At 38.1% G+C, this 20,178-nt stretch overlaps 3 protein-coding genes across 4 annotated transcripts; all 3 read right to left on the reverse strand.

Annotated features, from left to right (window-relative positions):
- Nucleotides 1-876: 876 nt before the first annotated feature.
- LOC135476472 (rab-like protein 3) lies at nucleotides 877-9,303 on the reverse strand. Of its 2 annotated transcripts, none has more exons than XM_064756505.1 (8): nucleotides 9,258-9,303; nucleotides 8,769-8,860; nucleotides 7,680-7,797; nucleotides 7,044-7,146; nucleotides 6,274-6,424; nucleotides 4,159-4,230; nucleotides 3,740-3,772; nucleotides 877-2,181 (listed from the first exon to the last, which is right to left on the reverse strand). In XM_064756505.1, exons 1-8 carry the CDS (start codon nucleotides 9,301-9,303, stop codon nucleotides 2,110-2,112), a joined length of 687 nt encoding a protein of 228 aa, XP_064612575.1. In that variant the 3' UTR covers nucleotides 877-2,109. The 2 variants fall into 2 exon arrangements, with proteins under 2 accessions (XP_064612575.1, XP_064612583.1); XM_064756513.1 differs by having other exon boundaries at nucleotides 3,652-3,772.
- A 1,498-nt stretch (nucleotides 9,304-10,801) lies between these two features.
- Nucleotides 10,802-20,170, reverse strand: LOC135463180 (apolipoprotein D-like). Its single transcript, XM_064740500.1, has 5 exons — nucleotides 20,036-20,170; nucleotides 18,855-18,985; nucleotides 18,172-18,254; nucleotides 17,902-18,000; nucleotides 10,802-10,938 (listed from the first exon to the last, which is right to left on the reverse strand). The coding sequence occupies exons 1-5, from the start codon at nucleotides 20,153-20,155 to the stop codon at nucleotides 10,802-10,804; spliced, it is 570 nt and encodes a 189-aa protein (XP_064596570.1). The 5' UTR covers nucleotides 20,156-20,170.
- Nucleotides 12,040-15,210, reverse strand: LOC135482311 (apolipoprotein D-like). Its single transcript, XM_064762228.1, has 4 exons — nucleotides 15,187-15,210; nucleotides 13,290-13,420; nucleotides 12,659-12,741; nucleotides 12,040-12,152 (listed from the first exon to the last, which is right to left on the reverse strand). The coding sequence occupies exons 1-4, from the start codon at nucleotides 15,208-15,210 to the stop codon at nucleotides 12,040-12,042; spliced, it is 351 nt and encodes a 116-aa protein (XP_064618298.1).
- Nucleotides 20,171-20,178: the final 8 nt, after the last annotated feature.

Genomic DNA, 20,178 nt, shown 5'->3' on the forward strand with positions numbered 1-20,178 from the left:
TTTTCCTTTCACTCGAGTATATTACTTCGTTTTTATTGGTATTAGCACCAAAAAAAAAAAATGCTTACGTAGTTACCTGAAGCTCGAACAACCTTGATCTACTCCAGTAACTTTGCCAGAACACTGCAATACTACATCAGACAAAGTTGAGGAAACTCGTAACGGGGCAGATTTCCTTTTTCAGTACTTTACATTGCTCTCAACATTAACATATGTGCTTTTTAAAATCTATTTACTGATCAAGCGAAAGTATAATATATAAAAGAATTTTGCATACCTAACTTGAAAAAAAATGTGTGTATTTGTTGCAATCCCATAAATAGCTTTGGCATGAGCATGCTATTTCTGGCACATTTTGATGGCCTAAGCTGACCTAATGATATAATGTACTGAATTATAATTTAAATGGAAACTTGTGGATATACCTATGGGACCTCCAAATCACAACCAAAGAAATGCCCATGTATTGCCAACAGCCTTGTTTAAGAATCAAGGTCTAGTCAGACATTCCCTCTTTAGATACGGGTTCGTAAAATAACTGGCTTTCCTTTCTGAAAATAATACATAAACATGTACCAGTGCATGTATTTCTTTCCCTTGACTGGTGTTTTATGCTGCACTCAAGAGTATTTCACTTATATGACAGCTGCCTGTGGGTGAAAACTGGGCACAGAAAATAACCATTCGCAAGTTGTGGCCGACCTTTTCACATATGACCAAAGAGGTAGCCAGCCGGGCTTGAGCTCTAAATGACTGCACTGGTGAGAGGTTCCTGGGCCGTCAGATTGTTCTAGCACACTATTTCCCACTTGGCCACAGAGGAGACCCATAACCACATACTAGTATAAGCTAAAAGGACAAAACCAGTGACAAACGTTTAAATTTAAAAATAAATTATTTAATATTCATCATTCGTGACATACGCAGTTGTCTCTAGCAACAGAAGTATAGCTCTTGGTAATAACAATCTTTGGCCCATCCACAAGCTACGTGTACACAGGACATGAATGCAGAACAAAAAGTGTGTACAACATATTTCTTCTCAGTACATCGTTGACCAGCAAATGAGCGTATGTAATTTATGTATGAAGGTCAATACACTGCATATTCAACACAAATATTACATTTTGCATAAAAGAATTGAATACTGAGACAGGTGGCTACAGCTTTTCATGTTAATACCACACTGTAGTAACCAATCCAGCAGAGAGGCAATTATATGTTTTCACTTTTCCCCTTAAAAATTTCAGTACCACTCTGACACTGCTGTTAATAGGCATGTACTGGGATAATAGCATTTTTAACATACCTCAGTGTTCACATCAAATCTATCAACATATTTGTATGTCAACTTCATTAACTCAAACAGGCCCCAGTAGCAAAAATGGTAGAGCTTTCGCTTCGAGAGGGGGTTATTCCATTGTCAATCCTGGTCACACCTAAGACCTTAAAAGAGGAAGTTGTAACTTCTTCACCTGGCATTCAGCATTAAGGGGATAATGCAACGACTGGCTGACCTGTATCAGTATAATGGCTCGGGCGGTGCTGCTTATTTGGCTTCAGTAAGTCGTCTCAGTGAAGCAGCACTAGATAAAAGAGTAGCAGATATCTGTCCTGCAACAAGGAGGCACATTCCATGCACTCTAAGGATTCCTTTGCCATCATATGACTGAAAAATGGTTAAGTACCATGTTAAACCCCAAGCACTCACTTACAACTTACTCAAAATTTGTATTTTCTTAAACTTGTAACTTCAAATCAAGATATCATATTTTATCATATTTTATCAAAACAAACAATATGGAATATCGAGAGTTTGATGTATGGGAAAAACCAGAGCAATTTTGGAAAAATATTTCTAAAGTTAGACGTTTCATTTTAATCGACTGGTTTGAAGAGGTGACATAAGAAAGACACGTAAGGAGATGTGTACAGCATAAGTAAGTCCCTATACATGTATCACAACGTCTTGACCCCTTTGAAAAAAAATCTTAATCCATTCACACAGTCAATCAATTATTGAAAAGTTCGAAACACTGAAATTGGCACTAAATGCTGGTGCTTTTGTTATGGTGATTGGTCGATAGGACTGTTTGTCATTGGTTGATTTCAGTCCACATGGGAATTCTTGTAATAGAGAGGTGAGTAAGTTCTTCTGGTCATTGAGGATGAGCCAAAACTCTGAGAAAAAAAAAAAGAAAAAAAAAAGCAGTTTAGAAACAATTCATACAATGTTAATTAAAAGCACTCTACTATATGTAATCTGAGACACATAGAAAAGCCAAGGGCAAAGGAAGTAGAAACACACTGTTAAAACCTATATATAAAGTTTTGTATTAGATCAGATCTAAGCAATTCTAAAATATTCCAGCACAATTTAAATGGGTGTCATTTAAATTTCCGAAGTATTGCAACATAATGACTCACTAGCCTACTGACGAAATGGTGAATCAAATTAACCAGAAATGTATATCCTACACTGCAATCTATTCCTTCACAGGGTATTTTAGAGAAGTAATTTTCTTGAGTAAGTTTTAAGTATGACCCATTTTAATAATGTACTAGCATTAAAAGTGCACATGTATAAACTCTAAATTCACATTTATATGCTTCTAGCCACATCCCTTAAGACCATCTCTATAACCATACATGTGTATTTCCATTCACCAGGGTGCGAAGTTGTGTACAGAAAGAAGTGCTGGTACAGGCAGAGGTATGTGTAAACTTGCAAAGATCTACTACTCTGAGATGTGAAACAGGGAACAGTCCATGCTAAAACTCAGAGAAACTTCAACCTAGTAGATCTCCGTGAAGTCAAGAGGGACTATTTTTCCACCACATACACCCATGCTACGTGAAAAATAGCCCATGAAGTGCGCCTTTATGTAGGTACATGTATACAATATGTATATGTATGTCACCATTAACTAATAAGACGTTCATGTTGTTAACTTCATTGTTGGAAATTTTTTTCAAATCTTTTTCAATAGCTATGAGTAACTAGTATTGTGTAAATCAACAACCAGCCAGCCAATCAAAACCCCAATATCAGTGGTCAGCTGATTTTCTACCCATACATATCGAGGAAAACTCCATAATAGAAGACAGAGAAATTGTAAAACGCTGAAGTATGTCATCATCAAATGCTGTTAAAGAGTTACAAAAGAATGGACAGTTGTGTATAATAAAAAAATTAATACATTCCTCTATTAAAGATATAGCACCATGTTGATGTCATTTATTGTGTGAGGAGATATTTTTCCAGACATTCCACGGATGTGTCAGGACACGAAAAGAACCTCTACTGACATGCATGAAAGGAGTGCTAACCCAAACACAGGAGACATCTACCAACAGACACATGGAAGCTTAAGTGGATGCTTATCCAGGTAGAGGATACATTTGTCAAATATAGGAGTGAAAACTTGACCCGTAAAAAAAGGGCAAAAGTAACTCTCACAAGGGAAAAACTGACCAACATACAAAGCAAACAGACCTAGTATACAAAGGTGAAAATTGACCCAAGCGAAGGGAAGATTTACTTTGAGATACCGTCTCCAAAGCGAAAAATGAGAAGCAGTGTCCAAACCAGGCCACAAAAAGCAATCCAAATCCAAACCATTCAGAAACTTGAAAAATTTGACATCTTACGATTTGGACCATCTTTTAGAAACAGGACAACTTCTGCAGAGCACTAAATGTTGACATTTGGGCTATAAGGTATACGGTTACCACCAACCTGATTTCCTGTGTAAAATCTCCTTTCTATCACCTGTCAAAGCAAAAGCAAAACTTGGGTTTTAGAGATTTCTTTATTTCCTTTTAGTTTGTAGAAAACAACACATATATCTCCCTCTGTAATGTATAAAGGACATAAATATAAGAATGTTTAACAATAAAAATTACTTGAAAATAACATGCATAAAACAAGAATTTGTCAATGACTTTTTCCCATGTCTTACTGAAACCCATTATTAAAGGTATACTGAAGAACTGACAACTTCTTTGGTTACACACAAGCAGTTCATTTAACTATTACACTGACCTATCTACTTCAAATAAATAGTTTGAGTTAATCTTACATATGAAATGAAATTGATTGATATTCTTAAATTGCATACACCACAAAAATAGTTCACTACAAATTGTAAATCCTACCTTATCAAAAAACCTGGAAAGTTTCACAGCATTGGTTGAGCCTGGAGCAACACATTTCTCCTGATTACAATCCTGCAAGACATATAAAAAAAAACAACAGTAACATATTCATCAACAATGAAGCCCGTTTGAGCCGGTGGTAGCGATTGAGTGCAGCTGGACCTACTGTTGGAATGATCTCTTGACGCTGATGCATAGATACTGTGGACAAGCTCCAACTGTACCCGTGCTGATATCATGACCTGTGAGGTTTATGCTGCTAACGCCTACGACCTCTGATGCACTATAAGCTGGTATGATTAACTTTGATTATCACCGCATGTGGTTTCTGAGTAGGGAGAGTAGGTCTACAAAGACTGGAGATTGACAGACATATCTGCTATGTCATATATGTCTCGTAGGTGCAAAACTCAAACAAATTGAATAAATTTCAGTGTGTCATTTGTTTGTTTCTTTTTTTTTTAAATAAGCAACACTTTAGACAATGTGACCCAAATATATAACAGATGGTACTGAACACACATTTATATAGCAAGAAAGTGTGACGCCGAATCAGCATATGGCATTACATCGATCAGTTGCTGCTCAAATTTCATTTTAAGGCCTGTCAATCTGGCATCCAGTTTTCTATATTTCCGTCTCTTAAGAGGAGGAGCCGCCCCACCTTTAAGCATCGGTATGGCTGGGAGGATGGTTGTGAGTAATGGTAGCATGAACTTATATGTCATTCTCAGTAGTCAAGCCAGACAAACACTTAGGTTTTGTGCATCACCACCATTCTTTAGCTAAAGTATGACAGATTACACAATATAAGCAGCCCGCATGGGAAAGCTTTTGCCCACCTCGTGCAGTTGGAATAAAGGATACCTCTGTCACTGCTGATGCCATGTTGAAACTGTTATGAATATAACTGTCAGAAGACCTAATTATAAACTGACGACTCTGCGAGTTAAATTTAACCAGACTTTTCAGCAAATCATTGTAAGAAAACACTGTACAAAGCATATTCCCATGTGCAACAAGCGTCATATATGCCCACATGAATTTGAGACAACGAAGAAAGTTGAAAAATCGTGTGACCCATGCATGGCCGCAATTGCACATGTAAAAAGTGTATAAAAACGTTACGCACAGTACGCTGGACTTGCACACTGACTAAAAACCTTCAAAGTAATGCCTCGAATGACTGCAGAACAACGAGAGGGCCCTGGGTGTGGTATCCATGGGAGCCATTCGTGCCCACGTTGCAAGGATCTTCGGCTACTCTCGTGTCACTGTGTCAAACTTGATGCAACGTCACAGACAGACAGGGAAGACATCGGACAGGCCAAAAACAGGCAGGCCTACGGTAACTACGCCCATTGAAGCAAGGGGTGACCACACGCAATACTGATTGGTTTTGATACTGACTGATTTTAAAAAATAATCAACTTTTTATATACTCTGCCCATTGTTAACCAAGATTGAATGGCTATTTTTCTACCCCTGCTCTGTTTGTTCACTTGTAAAACGATTTTTGAGGGCTGCTTTGTCCGTTCTTACTCACAACTTTCAATATCTAAAGTCATTGGTCTTTTCAATATATTATACTTCCGTCATCCTGTTTTTTGCTTTGGCAAAATAAATTGATTTGAACTCTTTGGCTGTCAGTTTATTTTCTGGTCAAGTGTCGAAATAGGAACAGTTTTCACTCCATTTCCTGGCATAGCTTCTTTGACTACTGACAGAATTTTGCTCACTGCCTACCTCAGTGCGGTTAAGCGGATTATCCCCATTTCCCTTGTTTTTGCTAAGCTGTTACTACTACCCGGATTAATGGAAGGTGTGAAATCGTAGGTGAAATACACCGTGGCCGTGTTCGAATAAAGCCAGCAGGCACCACTAGTGGGGAACCACCCCTATCAACAATTCAAGCCCTCTTCACCAAGCCTTTTAAGTAGTGAATAATGCAATCATACAAAAATGACAAGTGAACTTAAAATAGGTTGCAAGAACTACCTAACTTCGTCATTTTCAGATCAAATCTATATAATGAAGAAGAAAACATTCTGGAATTATGATAAATATAGTGGAAGAATTATTGTAACACCCTTTTTAGAATGGCAGACATTTTACCAGGTTAATTTCATCCGCCCCACACTCTTCAGCCACAGAAGAAACACGTGAGAGAACGTTCTCTCGTAGCCGCTCTGCCTGGTCAGCCTTTGTACCCACCACTAAGACAGGGGTCTGGTTTCCAGCAAACTGCTCAGGATCATAGTCATACCTGTAAACAGATAGTCATGCAAAGGCTGCAAGGAAAACATTCACATCTTACATTCATAGTGTTTAACACTTCCTACGTTTATACAGATGATGAGGAGATCTGAGTCTAGATTGTAAGCATTGCAGAGATATATCTTAGTCATTCAAGTACAGGGCTCCTTGTGGCCTAGAGGTTAGGACGCTAGGGCAACAAAATCACTCAGGAGTCTCTCCGCTACTTATGTGACTGTGAGAAAGTCTGGCAGTAACCGGCGGATGGTCGTGGGTTTCCCCTGAGAAGTGGCATTTCTTAAAGTAGGGTCTGGATAAAAATATATGACCTTAGAATTGTACTCTAGAATTGTATACACAATATAGGAGTCCACACCCAACCATAATCATAAAACATCTGTCAACTACAGCAATCTGACTGGAGCTTTGGACTACTGAACTGGCTAGGGACTGATAGGGCTTTGGACTACTGAACTGGCTAGGGAATGATAGGGCTTTGGACTACTGAACTGGCTAGGGACTGATAGTGCTTTAGACGACTAAACTGGCCAGTGAGGGATAGAACATTAGACAACTGAACTGGCCAGTAAGGGATACCTAATATATATTTTAGAAAAAGAAAACTCTACCCATTTGAGTCCTTATGACTCTCTCTGTTTAACACTTCAGCCAGCCACTTTCGCAAGTTCTGATGAGATTTTCTGTTCGTGAGATCATGGACGAGTATTACCCCTAGTGAAAGTAAACAATTAATCAAATGAACATTACTGCATGATGCTACAGATACAGATAAAAGGACAATCAATAAATCAATTTAAATTGTATAAGTATCGTATTTCATCTAGCATTTTTCAAGTGATACATTTTGCTTGATTCTGGTTGGATGATTCTGGTTGAACTTACTAGGCCACTTGAGGGTTTTTTCTAAAGTTTGATTAATTTCTAATCAGAAAAATCAAGTATTGGCATCAAAAGTATCACTTGGTGGCCTATATGTGCTTCTAAAAGTGCCTTTTCATGCACCTAACATGAAGCACATGTTGAAAAGAATGATTTACACACACATTGCATTGTATACTTTCTAAATCTAATACAGCACTTGGTTTTATAAAAGTGACAGTACAACTAATTAGGTTCAACTCTTTTCTGATACATGGCTCAAGCAAACATTCAAATTCATACTGGAAAACATTTAAACTGTACTGGAAAATGGTGAAGCATGTAGATGTATGTCAGGTGGCACAACAGAGGCTGAACTTTATTACCATGCACAGGGTTATAGAAGATGGATCTGCTGTTTGCGTGACTTGTTGATCCTCCAATATCCCACAGCTCTAAAAAGTAGGTTTTTTCTGATGGTGTGCCAACTTTATATTCATGTAGCTGCAGTTGAAAACATAGGAAAATTATTGTTTTACATGTAAGTCTATAAAGTGGTAAAGAGTTACTTGTCATGTCATTTTATAAACAAATACTTGTCTTTTAGTTCATATAACGAACTGAGTATATAGAAACTTTACCCAAATAATTATAAAACAAGGTTTTGCCTGTAAAATATCTCTAAAAATACAAATAAAATGTATAAATGACTAGACCAATTAAACACCAAACCTTATCCAAACCTACATGTAATTAAAAGTAATGGTTGGAATAGCCAGCTTGCCTAACCCCACTTCGAGTTCTGACTCACATATTCTCTATACTTATCGTATCCAATACATTCTGTCATACATGTGTTCTGTTAACTTGTTTTTTTTTTTCCAAATTAAATAGACATATTTTGGATTAACAAGGGTACTTATTTAATTTTTTGATTGGTATTTTACACCATAACAAATTAATACTTTACTTACAAAATGATAGCCAACATTATGGTGGGAGGAAACCATGCAGAGCCCAGGGGAAACCCATGACCATCTGCAGCTTGCTGCAAGACCTTCTCACCTACAGCCAGAGAGGCAGCCAGCATGAGCTAGACTTTAATTCACAACGGCCACATTGCTGAAAGGCCCCTCTGTCACAATGCCATGCTGACACGCCAACCACCTTTGCCACGGAGCTCCCCTAACATGGGTACTAGATGTGTGACATGTAGCAGAAGGCGTCAGATGGCGTGAACAGAGGAAATGTGTGTCAAAGCTGGCGACAGAATGCTTTATTTCGAGTTCGCCAGCATAGTTTAGGTGGGGTTAGGCGGGCCGGTGTTTCCAACATCTTCTGTTTGTAAGGCCAAGGGAATAGGGTACCGGTATACTATAGCATAAGCACATCAAGTACAAATTTGCTACAAGGTATGTAACTTACACTCACAACTTGTTAAAACTATATATGACCAATTAATTAACACTGGCTACCTTTACTTCCACTGAACAGCCTATTGTCCAGCCCGGGTTTCCTACTGGTTGATTATGACATATAAGGTGAACTAAGGAGGTTTTGCCCACTCCTGGAAGACAAATAAATGAGATGGATTTTTTACTTATTAACAGTGAACTGGTCACAAAACAAGAACTGCATAAGGCTCGATATTCATTATGCCACAATAAACAATAAACGGTAAATCCATGTGACACGCTAGAGATAATTATTTGGTTGTCAAAATTATTCGAAGACTGCACGAAGTGCGTGGAATTAGTATTAACTCTAGAAATGACGGAAACTGGACACTTCATAAAACATTTACCTGTTAAACCAATGACACGTCAAACATAAATACTTCCTTACTTGTGAAAGATATTTAATCGTTTAGTGAGTTTTCTTCAAGGCTATTGAGGGAAATGCATCAAGGGAACAAAATCTGAGAAAAGCGGGCCGCAATATCAGACGAGAGAGGGAAAACTTACCCGAATCACCGACAACAAGAATTCTTACTTTGTCGATTGCCGCCATTTCGCTTTCGGTTAGCTGACGACAAACTTTTAACCCAGCAAAAATACGAAAGACAGATTTAACGGAAGAATTTAACCGGCTTTTGATGATACCACGGGTAATTATTGTGCTTTTCAATGTGGCCAAAGAACTACACATTTTAGATATGTCTGAAGTTGGGCATAAGGAAGTAAATGTTATAAATAAATGTTAACGATACCTTAAAACAGAGCATCTAATCATGGAGGTCTGTCAGTCCAAAACCTAATTTATTAGCCTTAGACTACACGTCTATTCATTAAAGGATGTTGACTTCGCAATTTTGAAACAAAATCGGAGCCAGTGCACGTGTAAACACGAAATCAAGGGAAGATTTAAAAAAAAAAAACAGTCAGAGGAAATTAATAAACAAATGACAACAAGAGAGAAAGATATAAGCTACGGTAACAGAAAAGTCGGTAGGACCAATAGAAACAGGACAGTAGATATTGAGTGCGTGGGGGGAAAAAAAATAAAAGTTTCCCGATAGATGGTCAAAATCAGCTGCTCTTAAATCTTAGAAAACCATTTAGGACGGTAGCCTATAAGTATAACAGAACAGAGGGAACAGGTGCAAGGGGCATGTAAACTGATACTACATGTAGGGCCTATAGTTAGGCATTTACATGAACAGTTTGAATAAGACCCAATCTGAGGTCAACGGAAAAGAGGCCCATTTTCATTGGTTACGTAGATGTGACGATCTAATTGCCAGCTACATGTAGGTTGCATTGTAGTGCTACTGTCGTCGCGGCTCTATTCTGTTTACTCATGATGTCGGGAGACCCGGGATCAAATCCGGGTCGGGTCATACCAAAGACTTTATTTATTTTTTTATCTATTTATTAGATTGGTGTTTTAAGCCCTACGCACGAATGTTTCATTTATATGGTTTTTGCTGAAAGCGAGACGCAAGGAGTTTTCACTTATGCACTGACGGCCAGTTTTATGGATTGGATTACATGACCGGGTACATTCCAGAGTACCCGGGGTAAACCACCAAGCGTTGACAAGTAGCTGACCCACTTCGTCACGTGGAACGTATGACTTACGTGCCCTACTGGTGGAGTTCAAGTTGGCTTCAACGAAGGTGTAAAGCCATCGGCCATCCAACGACCCTCTGTGCATTAAAACTGGGAGAATCTAGAGCCCCACTGATCAAGCCCGGGATTGAAACCACGCCTGTAGCTGGCTTTGATCAATAACACCGCGCAATTTTCATTCTGTCAATCACATTTAAAACGAGTGAACCTAACGGTTGTGATTATCTCCAGGGATTAATGAGTCATAAGAGCATAAGATCAAAACTCATGAATTCAAACCCAAAACATTTTGGAATATAAAAAGTAGTCATTTTATTTGAAATTTTATAAAATTAAATGTTCACAAAATGCCTTCTTATCAGGTCTATATACTGTTCTGACATGGATATCTACAATATGCACAATGTGTCCAGCATTTGACAAAACACGCTATAATATCAGATGATACAGTTTTTCTGATTAACTTTCTGAAATTTACTAGTATCTATATTATATTTCTTTAATAAATTGTATATTTCCATTTTCCTGTACTCGGAAATTCCAGAACGATCTCGACTGAGAATCCAAGTAACTTCTGAAATCGAAAGAAAAACGATTTTAAAAATTAACGGTGTAGTGAAAATTGCCATGGGGGAGATTTACACGCACCGTTTTAGTATAGTCATATACAGAAACAAGCTTTAAAGACAAAGAGAGCATTAACAAAGGATAAAACATGCACTAACGATAGAAACTCCAGTGACCAAAGGAACCTCTCACCAATGCGGTCGCTGTGAGTTCAAGTCCAGACCTCTCCCGCCATATGTGGAAAGGTCTTTCAGCAAACTGCGGATGGTCGTGGGTTTTCCCTGGTCTCTGCCCGGTTTCCTCACACCATAATGCTGGCCGCGGTCGCATAAGTGAAATATTCTTGAGTATGGCGGATAAAACACCAATCAAATTAATAAATAAATATGATACTTTGTGTGTTCATGAGCTCTGCGGCCGATCTATCGATCTATTGGTGTTTAAAGCAGTCCTAAAGACTTTTTCACTTATTAATGACGGCGGAAACCCTACAAACCTCTTGACTTACAGCCGAAACAGCGAGAGCTGGATTCCAACATTCGGCCTCAGTGATCAAGGGTAGCACAGCAGCGTTTTAACCATCAGCGAGGCCATAGGATATTCAGAAACTTAAGCCATTAGTATAATTATTCATTTAATTAACTGTTTAACGCTTTACTGAAGGATTTTTCAGACACGATGACGGATCTGAAAAAAAAAAACCTTGAGTGCCCGGTGAAAACCACCGACCTTTGGTTGGTTGCTGACAAACTTCCTCACGTGTGAAGGTACATGTGTACATATAGGTACATGTACTGGTATGTCAGTATAGTCAATTGTTCAAGAAAGGATTCATGTCAGTTGTCAGGTGATCAGAGTTAGCCTGCGGTTTAATGTCACTCAGGTTATTTATGACTGATCTTGTAAGCCACTCTCAGTGTAACGAAGGCCAAACATGATATTCCTTCCATTCACATGCACGATTAATTAAGCTGTACACTACGGAGGGAATGCGTTCAAAGTAGCAAGTCTGTCCAATTTTCGAGATTAAACACACTATTAAGGACTGGCGATATAACCATACAACCATGCATTCCGCCGTTGCTGTGTGATCAGATAATGTTGTCTTCTAGTGACAATACTGACCAGTGTGGGCTTGCCTCGTTTTCGTGTCCCGACAACTCCACACTACTGTGTACGTCTTGTAGTCTGTGTCCAGCACCCAATAGTTTGACGGCGGACCTGTTTACAGAGTGGAACCTGGTGGTTAAAGGAAGTGTCTCGAACTGCGCTTCAGTTCATTTAATTTCGATAAAAACTACATCATTACGAAGGATTTTTTTTGTGGCTAGAATTTGTTTTTGTGTGTAAATGGGGAGTGAATCAGTTTGACAGGTAGGCTCTGTATCTTGTATTAAACACAAACTTGTTGACAGGAATACATTTCCCCGCGAAATGACGTCTTGGAGCCCAACTTAACTGAACTTGCTCTCATTACGTCAACCGAGATTATATTTTATTCTAATATTTTTGGAATTGCGGTCTGTGTGAGTCAAGGATTGTGTGTTAAAATGTGTATCTTATCATTGCTAAGGTTAAACAAAGCTCTTTTTCAAGTTGATAAGTAACCTGTAGACCATTCTCAGATTTGACGCATAGGTAGCCTATCCATAATGTGATTGCTTAAAGAGGTCTCTGAAGCAAATCTGGTGATTCTGTTACCATTACATGTACTTCCTAATGCTTACCTCCGAAGATAACCAACAATTTGGCAGGGAAATTAGGATCCGGGGCATAGGCTTCTCCTACAGCTTCATCCACCTGGCTGGTGCTGGAGCAAGATAAATACCGTGTGACGTCACAACAAACCAGAGCAGTGATTTTTATCGTGACAGGCATATAATTAAATTAAAGTGAAAGTGATTTATGTATTTGCGTGTTAAGATCCGTTTCAAAGAAAATCACTTTTTTGTTGTGGTGTCAAACTGTCAAGAAGAGTAGTGGTGATATTCAGAAACCCAAATGCCACATGCCTTCATAAATTGAAGACACATGCATGCACCGCGGATAGGCCATATACACATGTATATATAAGCCACATCATGCGAGACGTTATAACCAAAAATTTGAACTTATCTCCGTAACCAGCTTTACTTACAGTGTATTTTTGGCATATCTTTCATGAACGCATTAACTGGTAGGTTTACTCTAATAATCTAACCAATTTGTGGGTATTTGGTGCGTTTGAGTAAACAACAGTCATTGAAATACAAGCACAAACTGCAAATATCTGACGCAGAGATGTGCTGCCATATAAGATCTTCCAATCACGAAGCTGAACTTCTCTCTTCTTAGCCATGTGTTAATGCTACAACTCACCCAATAATTACGCCTTGGTTCACGACCTTGACCTTGCCATCGGCCTTGAGGCTGTAGTTGGCGGACACACAATCCTCGTCATACTCCGCGATGGAGAAGAATCGTTCATGCTCGTACCACTTACCTAAGTACTTAAGACGTGAAAAAAAAAACAAACAAAAAACAGAATAGTTTAAAATCCAAAAACAACACATTTTGAACTCCTTTCATAATTTTACAATATAACTAAATAATAAAATCACAGAAAAAAATAAATGAATTTAAATAAAATAAAAATGAATTTAAAATTCTTGATATTGAAAAAAAAGTAGTTTTAATTAAATAATTAATTAAATCCATTAAATAATTAAAAACATTTTGTTTCAACGATGCATTCATCAGGCATTTTGGATTCATTATTATTTTGTGCTGTATAGAAATAATGGGCTGAACTGAATGGGACGGTTGAAATTTGGCCTTTGGTGTAACATTTATTTCTCAACCATGTAAAATATCAACTATTTAGGATTTATTTTCATTTTATTGAGATGTAAAACCTCCAAGCATACATACATACGTTTTAATTATGGTATCCTGTTCAAAAGGTATTTAAGTCAAGTTTATGAATAAGACAATAACATTTGCTGTAGTTAGACTTCGACAAAATAATAAAATAACACGTGCTCAACAACAGTATAATATAACCGAGGCTAAAAGAAACCTTTGGACAGTATGTTTGCTGTATGGCAGAATTACCAACACAGAGGTCACTATCCATAGCGGACAAAATCTTGAGGACAATGACCTGTCCTGACCAGTTCGTTTTTCTACAGCTTTACATTTCAAATTCACGAAATTTACTAGGTATATAATATCCAGCTCACGTGTTCTGTCAAGTACGAGCACATTTTTGACCCACATTTTTCTGCATGTTTAAACACAGCACAATTTAAACCTTAACACAGAATTACGCTGCGAACTGTATGTATGCAAAGAACTAAAAGAGGACATAAACATCGTTTTAAGCTATTTTAACAGTAACTATTCTTTGCATTGTATACTATAGCAGTCAAGCTATAACAGCTCATTTAATATTTCACAAAAGAGTAGATTTGTCGGCAATTTTTTGTTTTCGCTGTTCTGGTTTAACTCTCTATGCTGTTGTCTTCATATTTTATCATTTCACTGTTTTAAAGCCAAACTTTTTCTTTCATATATAATATACCCCATACTTATTGGTGGAAACAATTCCTTGATAAAAACAACTCGTTCGAAATTGCAGTCTGAATACAAAGATGTAAAAAGTTGAGAAAGGCTCATTTGTTTTCTTTCTCCACATCTAGTTTACTTTTATGCTATACCTACATCTTTACTGTACAGTACAGTACAGTACAGTACAACACAGTACAGTACAGTGCAGTGCTGTGCAGTGATGTGCTGTGCTGCGCTGTGGTGTATATACTATACTATACTGTACTGTACTGTATTGTACTGTACTGTACTGTACTGTACTGAAATGTACTGTACTGTACTGTACCATACGGTACCGTACGGTAATGTACTATACCATAATATACTATACTATACTATACTATACTATATTATACTTTATAGTTATTTAGTAGAGTCTAGTAAATTCGTCGTCAACAAAATATATGTTTTTCGAGCCTCTGCTAAATACCTGAAACCTGTTAACCTGAGAGGCCGAGGCTTGGAGTTTAACTTACGGGTTATACAACTCTAAACGTTCAACTCTACCTTTGACATTATACAGCTGAATAACATGAACCTCTTCCCCATCCCCGTTTATTGTCATTTGCTTTGTATATGGTGTTGTCTCAAGTGCTAACAATGACTTATGTTAACGGAATCTACGTGAAATATACATCTAAAATTCCTAAAGAAAGCAGACTCTTACCTGACTGGCATCAAAATTAGGCATTGTTGGTACATCGCGGCATGGGCCAGGGAAAACAACTTGTGCCTCCCCTATTTGGAAAGCGATCAGGGCAATAAAGGATAAAACAAACTTCATGATTTCAATAAGGCTACCCCTATCTACATCAGGCTACCTATAAAGTAAAAACCATTTTAACAAGGTAAAAAGTAAGTCTTATAAATATATATATATATAGTCGATATGCAAGGTGTGATCAGAAGAAACACCAGCGATAACCAATTGTTGATTTTAAGCCGATCTCGTGACTTCTATCGTGCCACCCACACGTGTCGAATATGCTGTCCGAGTACACCACTGATAAGCTGATCTAAACTTATTCTTGAAGTCTAAAGGGCGCGTTCTAGGTCAACAGAACTGGTCTCATACACAAGGTGGACATGATTAAAGGTCACCGATATACACAATTCGTCATAAAAATCAGATCGTTTTAACGTAAAGTCAATGAGTATACATATATATATCCAAAAACCTTGAGTTGTTATGATGACTTATAGGCATGAACTATAAATGCGAAGAAAATATAAGAATGATTATGAACGAAATTTATATAAAAAACTTTAAACACTTGTTTGCGGTCGCTGTGAGTTCAAGTCCAGCTCATGCTGGCTTCCTTCCTGCCCGCACGTGGGAAGGTCCGTCAGTAAACTGCGGATAGTCGTGGGTTTCCTCCCATCATAATGCTTGCCGCCGTCGTATAAGTGAAATATTCTTGAATACGGCGTAAAACACCAAATCAAATAAATAAATAAATAAATAAATAAATAAATAAATAGTTGTTTGTAAACATGCTGTTTAAAAGTTGTTTCTATTTTCTTTAAGGAGACAAGGTAACTAGAAAAAAAATGTTTTTGTATGGTGCGCATTTTAGCCCACCTCTTTGCATAATGGTAGTCCAACACATATATATTTATATGTATAACATAAATATGTTTATTTATATAATAACATAAATATGCTCTACATGAGGAATGTGGCGTTAACCTAAAATCATTCCTTTATTCTAAATGAGGATGTGGTGCATGTTTAATTATTAAACGTTTTAATTATCAAAAAAAAGTTTTAATCATATTCATATTTTTAATGTATTCATTTCCCATTGTATGTGGATACAAACGTCAAAACTAAATTCAGATATATTTATTAGACATTTTTTTTAAGTTTTCTTATTTTTTAGTGTCATATATTTGCATGCTTTGAATCTACTTATGTCCAAAACAAAAATAATACGTGACAATGATCATGTAAGACTTAATTGTACCATGCACTACTCACCACATTCAGTCTATAAGGAATGGTTTAGTATCAATGAAATAACTGATCATTTCAATTGGAAAGAAAATTTCACAAAATATTAATTAAGTCAGACAAACAGTAACTGTGTCAATCACGAAATCAGTCCATCACATGATATGCGTCGTCCATAGCCTATATAAGTGTCTCAATCCTCCAACAGTAATCTCAATCTGAAGTGTTAAGAAAATAATTTGCTGAAGTCTAATTGTATTTTAGAGGACAATTTATTCACACTGAGTTCATATGATGAAATATAACATTGCGCAATGATATTTTATACTGGACAGTTTGTCTGGTCAATCCTACTGAATTTACTGGGATCTATGTTGAACTTCTTCAAAAGGGCATAGATCTTGTTTCGTCTGTCGTCGGAGATACCCGATCGATTCCGAGACAAAATCCAAGTGATTTCTGTAATTAGAGAAAGACAAATAAACAGATGCTAAAATACTCCAGATGTATCTCACATTGATTTTCTTTATTACTGCACACTTTACCTTAACGTTAATTATGTATGTATGTATGCTTGGGGTTTAACGTTGTACTTTGCAATTTTTCACTCACATCCCGGGGTCTCCCGACTTCTCGAGGATTTTTCACTTAAATACAACGGCCTCAAGTTACATGGGTGCAGGAAACGGGAGTGCCATGGTCTGCGGCAGACGGGAGTACCCTCAGTAAACCACCGACCATGGTCTGCGGCGCATGGGAGTGCCCTCAGTAAACCATCGAAAATGGTCTGCGGCACACGGAAGTGTCCTCAGTAAACCACCAACCATGGTCTGCGGAAGACGGGATTGCCCTCAGTAAACCACCGACCATGGTTTGCGGCACACGGGAGCACCCTCAGTAAACCACCGACCATAGTCTGCGGCAAACTCCATGTAAGGCCACACGGGAGAGTGTCATCAACCAATTATTGCTACGCTGATCTCCAAAACACGAGGAGCAGAGGAATCTAGAAAGTTCCTTGTCCGAGAATGGGATTGGACTTAGCAATTGAAAGGCACAGCTCCACGCTGAAGAATGAAAGTAGGCCAAATCGTTGAAATTTAAGGCTATAACAAGGAAACAGAAGGCGCCGGTACACATTGTTTCCCTTTACCTTTCCATGATCAATACTATATTCATGCTGGTTTCCTCTCCGACCGTAGGTGAGAAGGTCTCTCAGCAACCTGCTGATGGTTGTGGGCTTCCACAGGGCTTTGCCCGGTTTCCTCCCGCCATAATGCTGGCCGCTGTCGTATAAGTGAAATATTCTTGAGTACGGCGTAAAACGCCAATCAAATAAATAAATAAATCAATACTGTATTAAAATGTTAAAGCATATCACAAAAATGGGATATAAATCGCGTTGACAAGATAAAGATGGCGTCTCACCAGCATGAGCCAGGTGGATTGGTGGCTCCACACAGCTCCACACCACCGTATAGGTCTTATAATCCGTATCCAAAACCCAGTAGTTACCTAGGGGACCACCTACAAAAACAAAATAAGAAAGCGCATATCAGAATTATCCCTATTTGGGCTATAACATCGTAGCTTTGATTTTGTGAAGTATACTTTTGACCAGTTTAAGAGCTTAATCATTTGTACATACTGTATTGTCATGCTATATTTTTTATGAAAACTTTCGAAACTGGGATTTACCTGCAAATTGAACTTTCAGTTTGGCTGCCTCGCTGGCGTTTGGAGCGAAAGCATCACCAATGGAGGTAGAAATGGCCCCTGTACTACAACAACGACAAAAACGGACAATGATTGTAAGTGTGTACTGTTGATCAAGGTATGATATGGCATTGATCTCCCAGCTTATTTAGTTAGTTATTAGATTAGTAATTCTCCAGGTGTGGCGTTAGACTGCAATCAAATAAATAAATAAATAAATAAATACTAGAAAATACACAAATTAATTCATTTTGGGTGCTTAATACCCGTTTTCAGTAACTATTCACTTTATATAAAATTATATACATGTAAAGAGTTTGACATAAATCACTAATGTCTCAATTTCCAGGACGTATGATAGGATTTGCTCATTTATTGAAATGCTATGAAAACTAAATATGAACATTGGCAAAATTATTCGTGATTGATCGTAAACTTGAACTGATGATATTTCATGGTATTTGTACCCGCTGGACTCTATGATCACATAGAAACAATGACGAATGACCGGGTATAACGGATCATCAAAGCCAAATACTTGAAATTTTCCATGTCGCTAATCTGAACACAATATTCAAATGGCAAAACTTACACTTAAACAATATTCTAACATGCAGAAGAACTCCATAAAATAACGTTTGAAGAGTAGCAGTGTCAATACTTACTCTTTATTGACACCCTGGTTAAAGACCTTGACATGGCCGTTGTCTTTCAGGGTATAGTTAGCGGAAACACATCTGTCGTTATACTCCGTGACGAAGAAAAATCGTTCGTACTCGTACCACTTGCCGATATACTGTAAAGGATTGCACTGATACATTATATTACCTACAATTTGTCTTCATTGGTTCTGTATTAATTAAAGCCTTTACAGGCCTGTTCGGTATCTGGGGCCGATTCCACAGTACCATTTCTGACTTAAGCCAAAATTTAAAACTTCTTCACAAAGCTTACTTTTTACTACAGGAAGTTGAAATTTGAACACATTTGTCCTAAGATAACATAAGTGAGGTGGATAAAATTTTGCTTTCTAAAGCCGAAAAATAAGCTTTAAGATCCCTTTTCAAATTTTGACCTAAGTCAGAAATGGCTTTGTGGAATAGGGCCTTAATGATTGCTTCCGGCGTAACAGAATATCTGATTTGGGTTATACGTCGTCTGTCTCCTTATGGGAGAAATGCCCATTGCCGACTTATGTATAGTGCAGCCTACATGCAACTGGAACGCCATGCCGAGGGCATCCGACACAACGCCCCGTTCAGTTACATTACACTCACAATTGGTCCACCTGTATACCATACTTGGCCTATATAATTGTGCTAAGTGCTGAGCGCTAAGAGACGTAGGGCCAAGATTATCGATGTTAGAATGTTTGATATGACTCGAATCGGGATTGAACTGTGTATCCGCTGTTTGTGAGGCAGACGTTCCTTCCACTACCCCCACCGCATTTGATCTGCACAAAACTGCGCCTCAAGGGCCGAAGGGGTTAGCACACCAGCACGGTGAATTGACCCAGGAGCCTCCCACCCATGCAGTCGCTGTGAGTTTAAGTCCAGCTCATACTTGCTTCCTCTTCGACCGTACGAGGGAAGGTCTTCCGACAACCTGCAAATGTTCATGGGTTTTCCCTGGGCTCTGCCCGGTTTCCTCTCACCATGATGTTGGCCGCCGTCGTGCAAGTGAAATATTCTTGAGTACGGTGTAAAACATCAATGAAATAAAAAAATAAACCAAAACTGCGTCCCCTTTCAAACTACACCCTCACATTTTTAACCTGTTTCAGGAAAATACTTGGGACTTGTAACAGTTGTTGTGACAGCTTTGTAAAACATTTTCTACCTACCTGAGTTGCGTCGAAATTCTGAAACACGTCCACTTTTGGACAGCCGCCACCAAAAATAACCTGTGCTGAAGTTAGGTAAATCTCAACGAGAAGAATACAGCACAGAGTTAATGTGAACATCTCGAGAATCGTGCAGAGTTTTG

This window comes from Liolophura sinensis, chromosome 1, assembly GCF_032854445.1.
Source record: "Liolophura sinensis isolate JHLJ2023 chromosome 1, CUHK_Ljap_v2, whole genome shotgun sequence".
Classification (NCBI taxonomy): domain Eukaryota; kingdom Metazoa; phylum Mollusca; class Polyplacophora; order Chitonida; family Chitonidae; genus Liolophura; species Liolophura sinensis.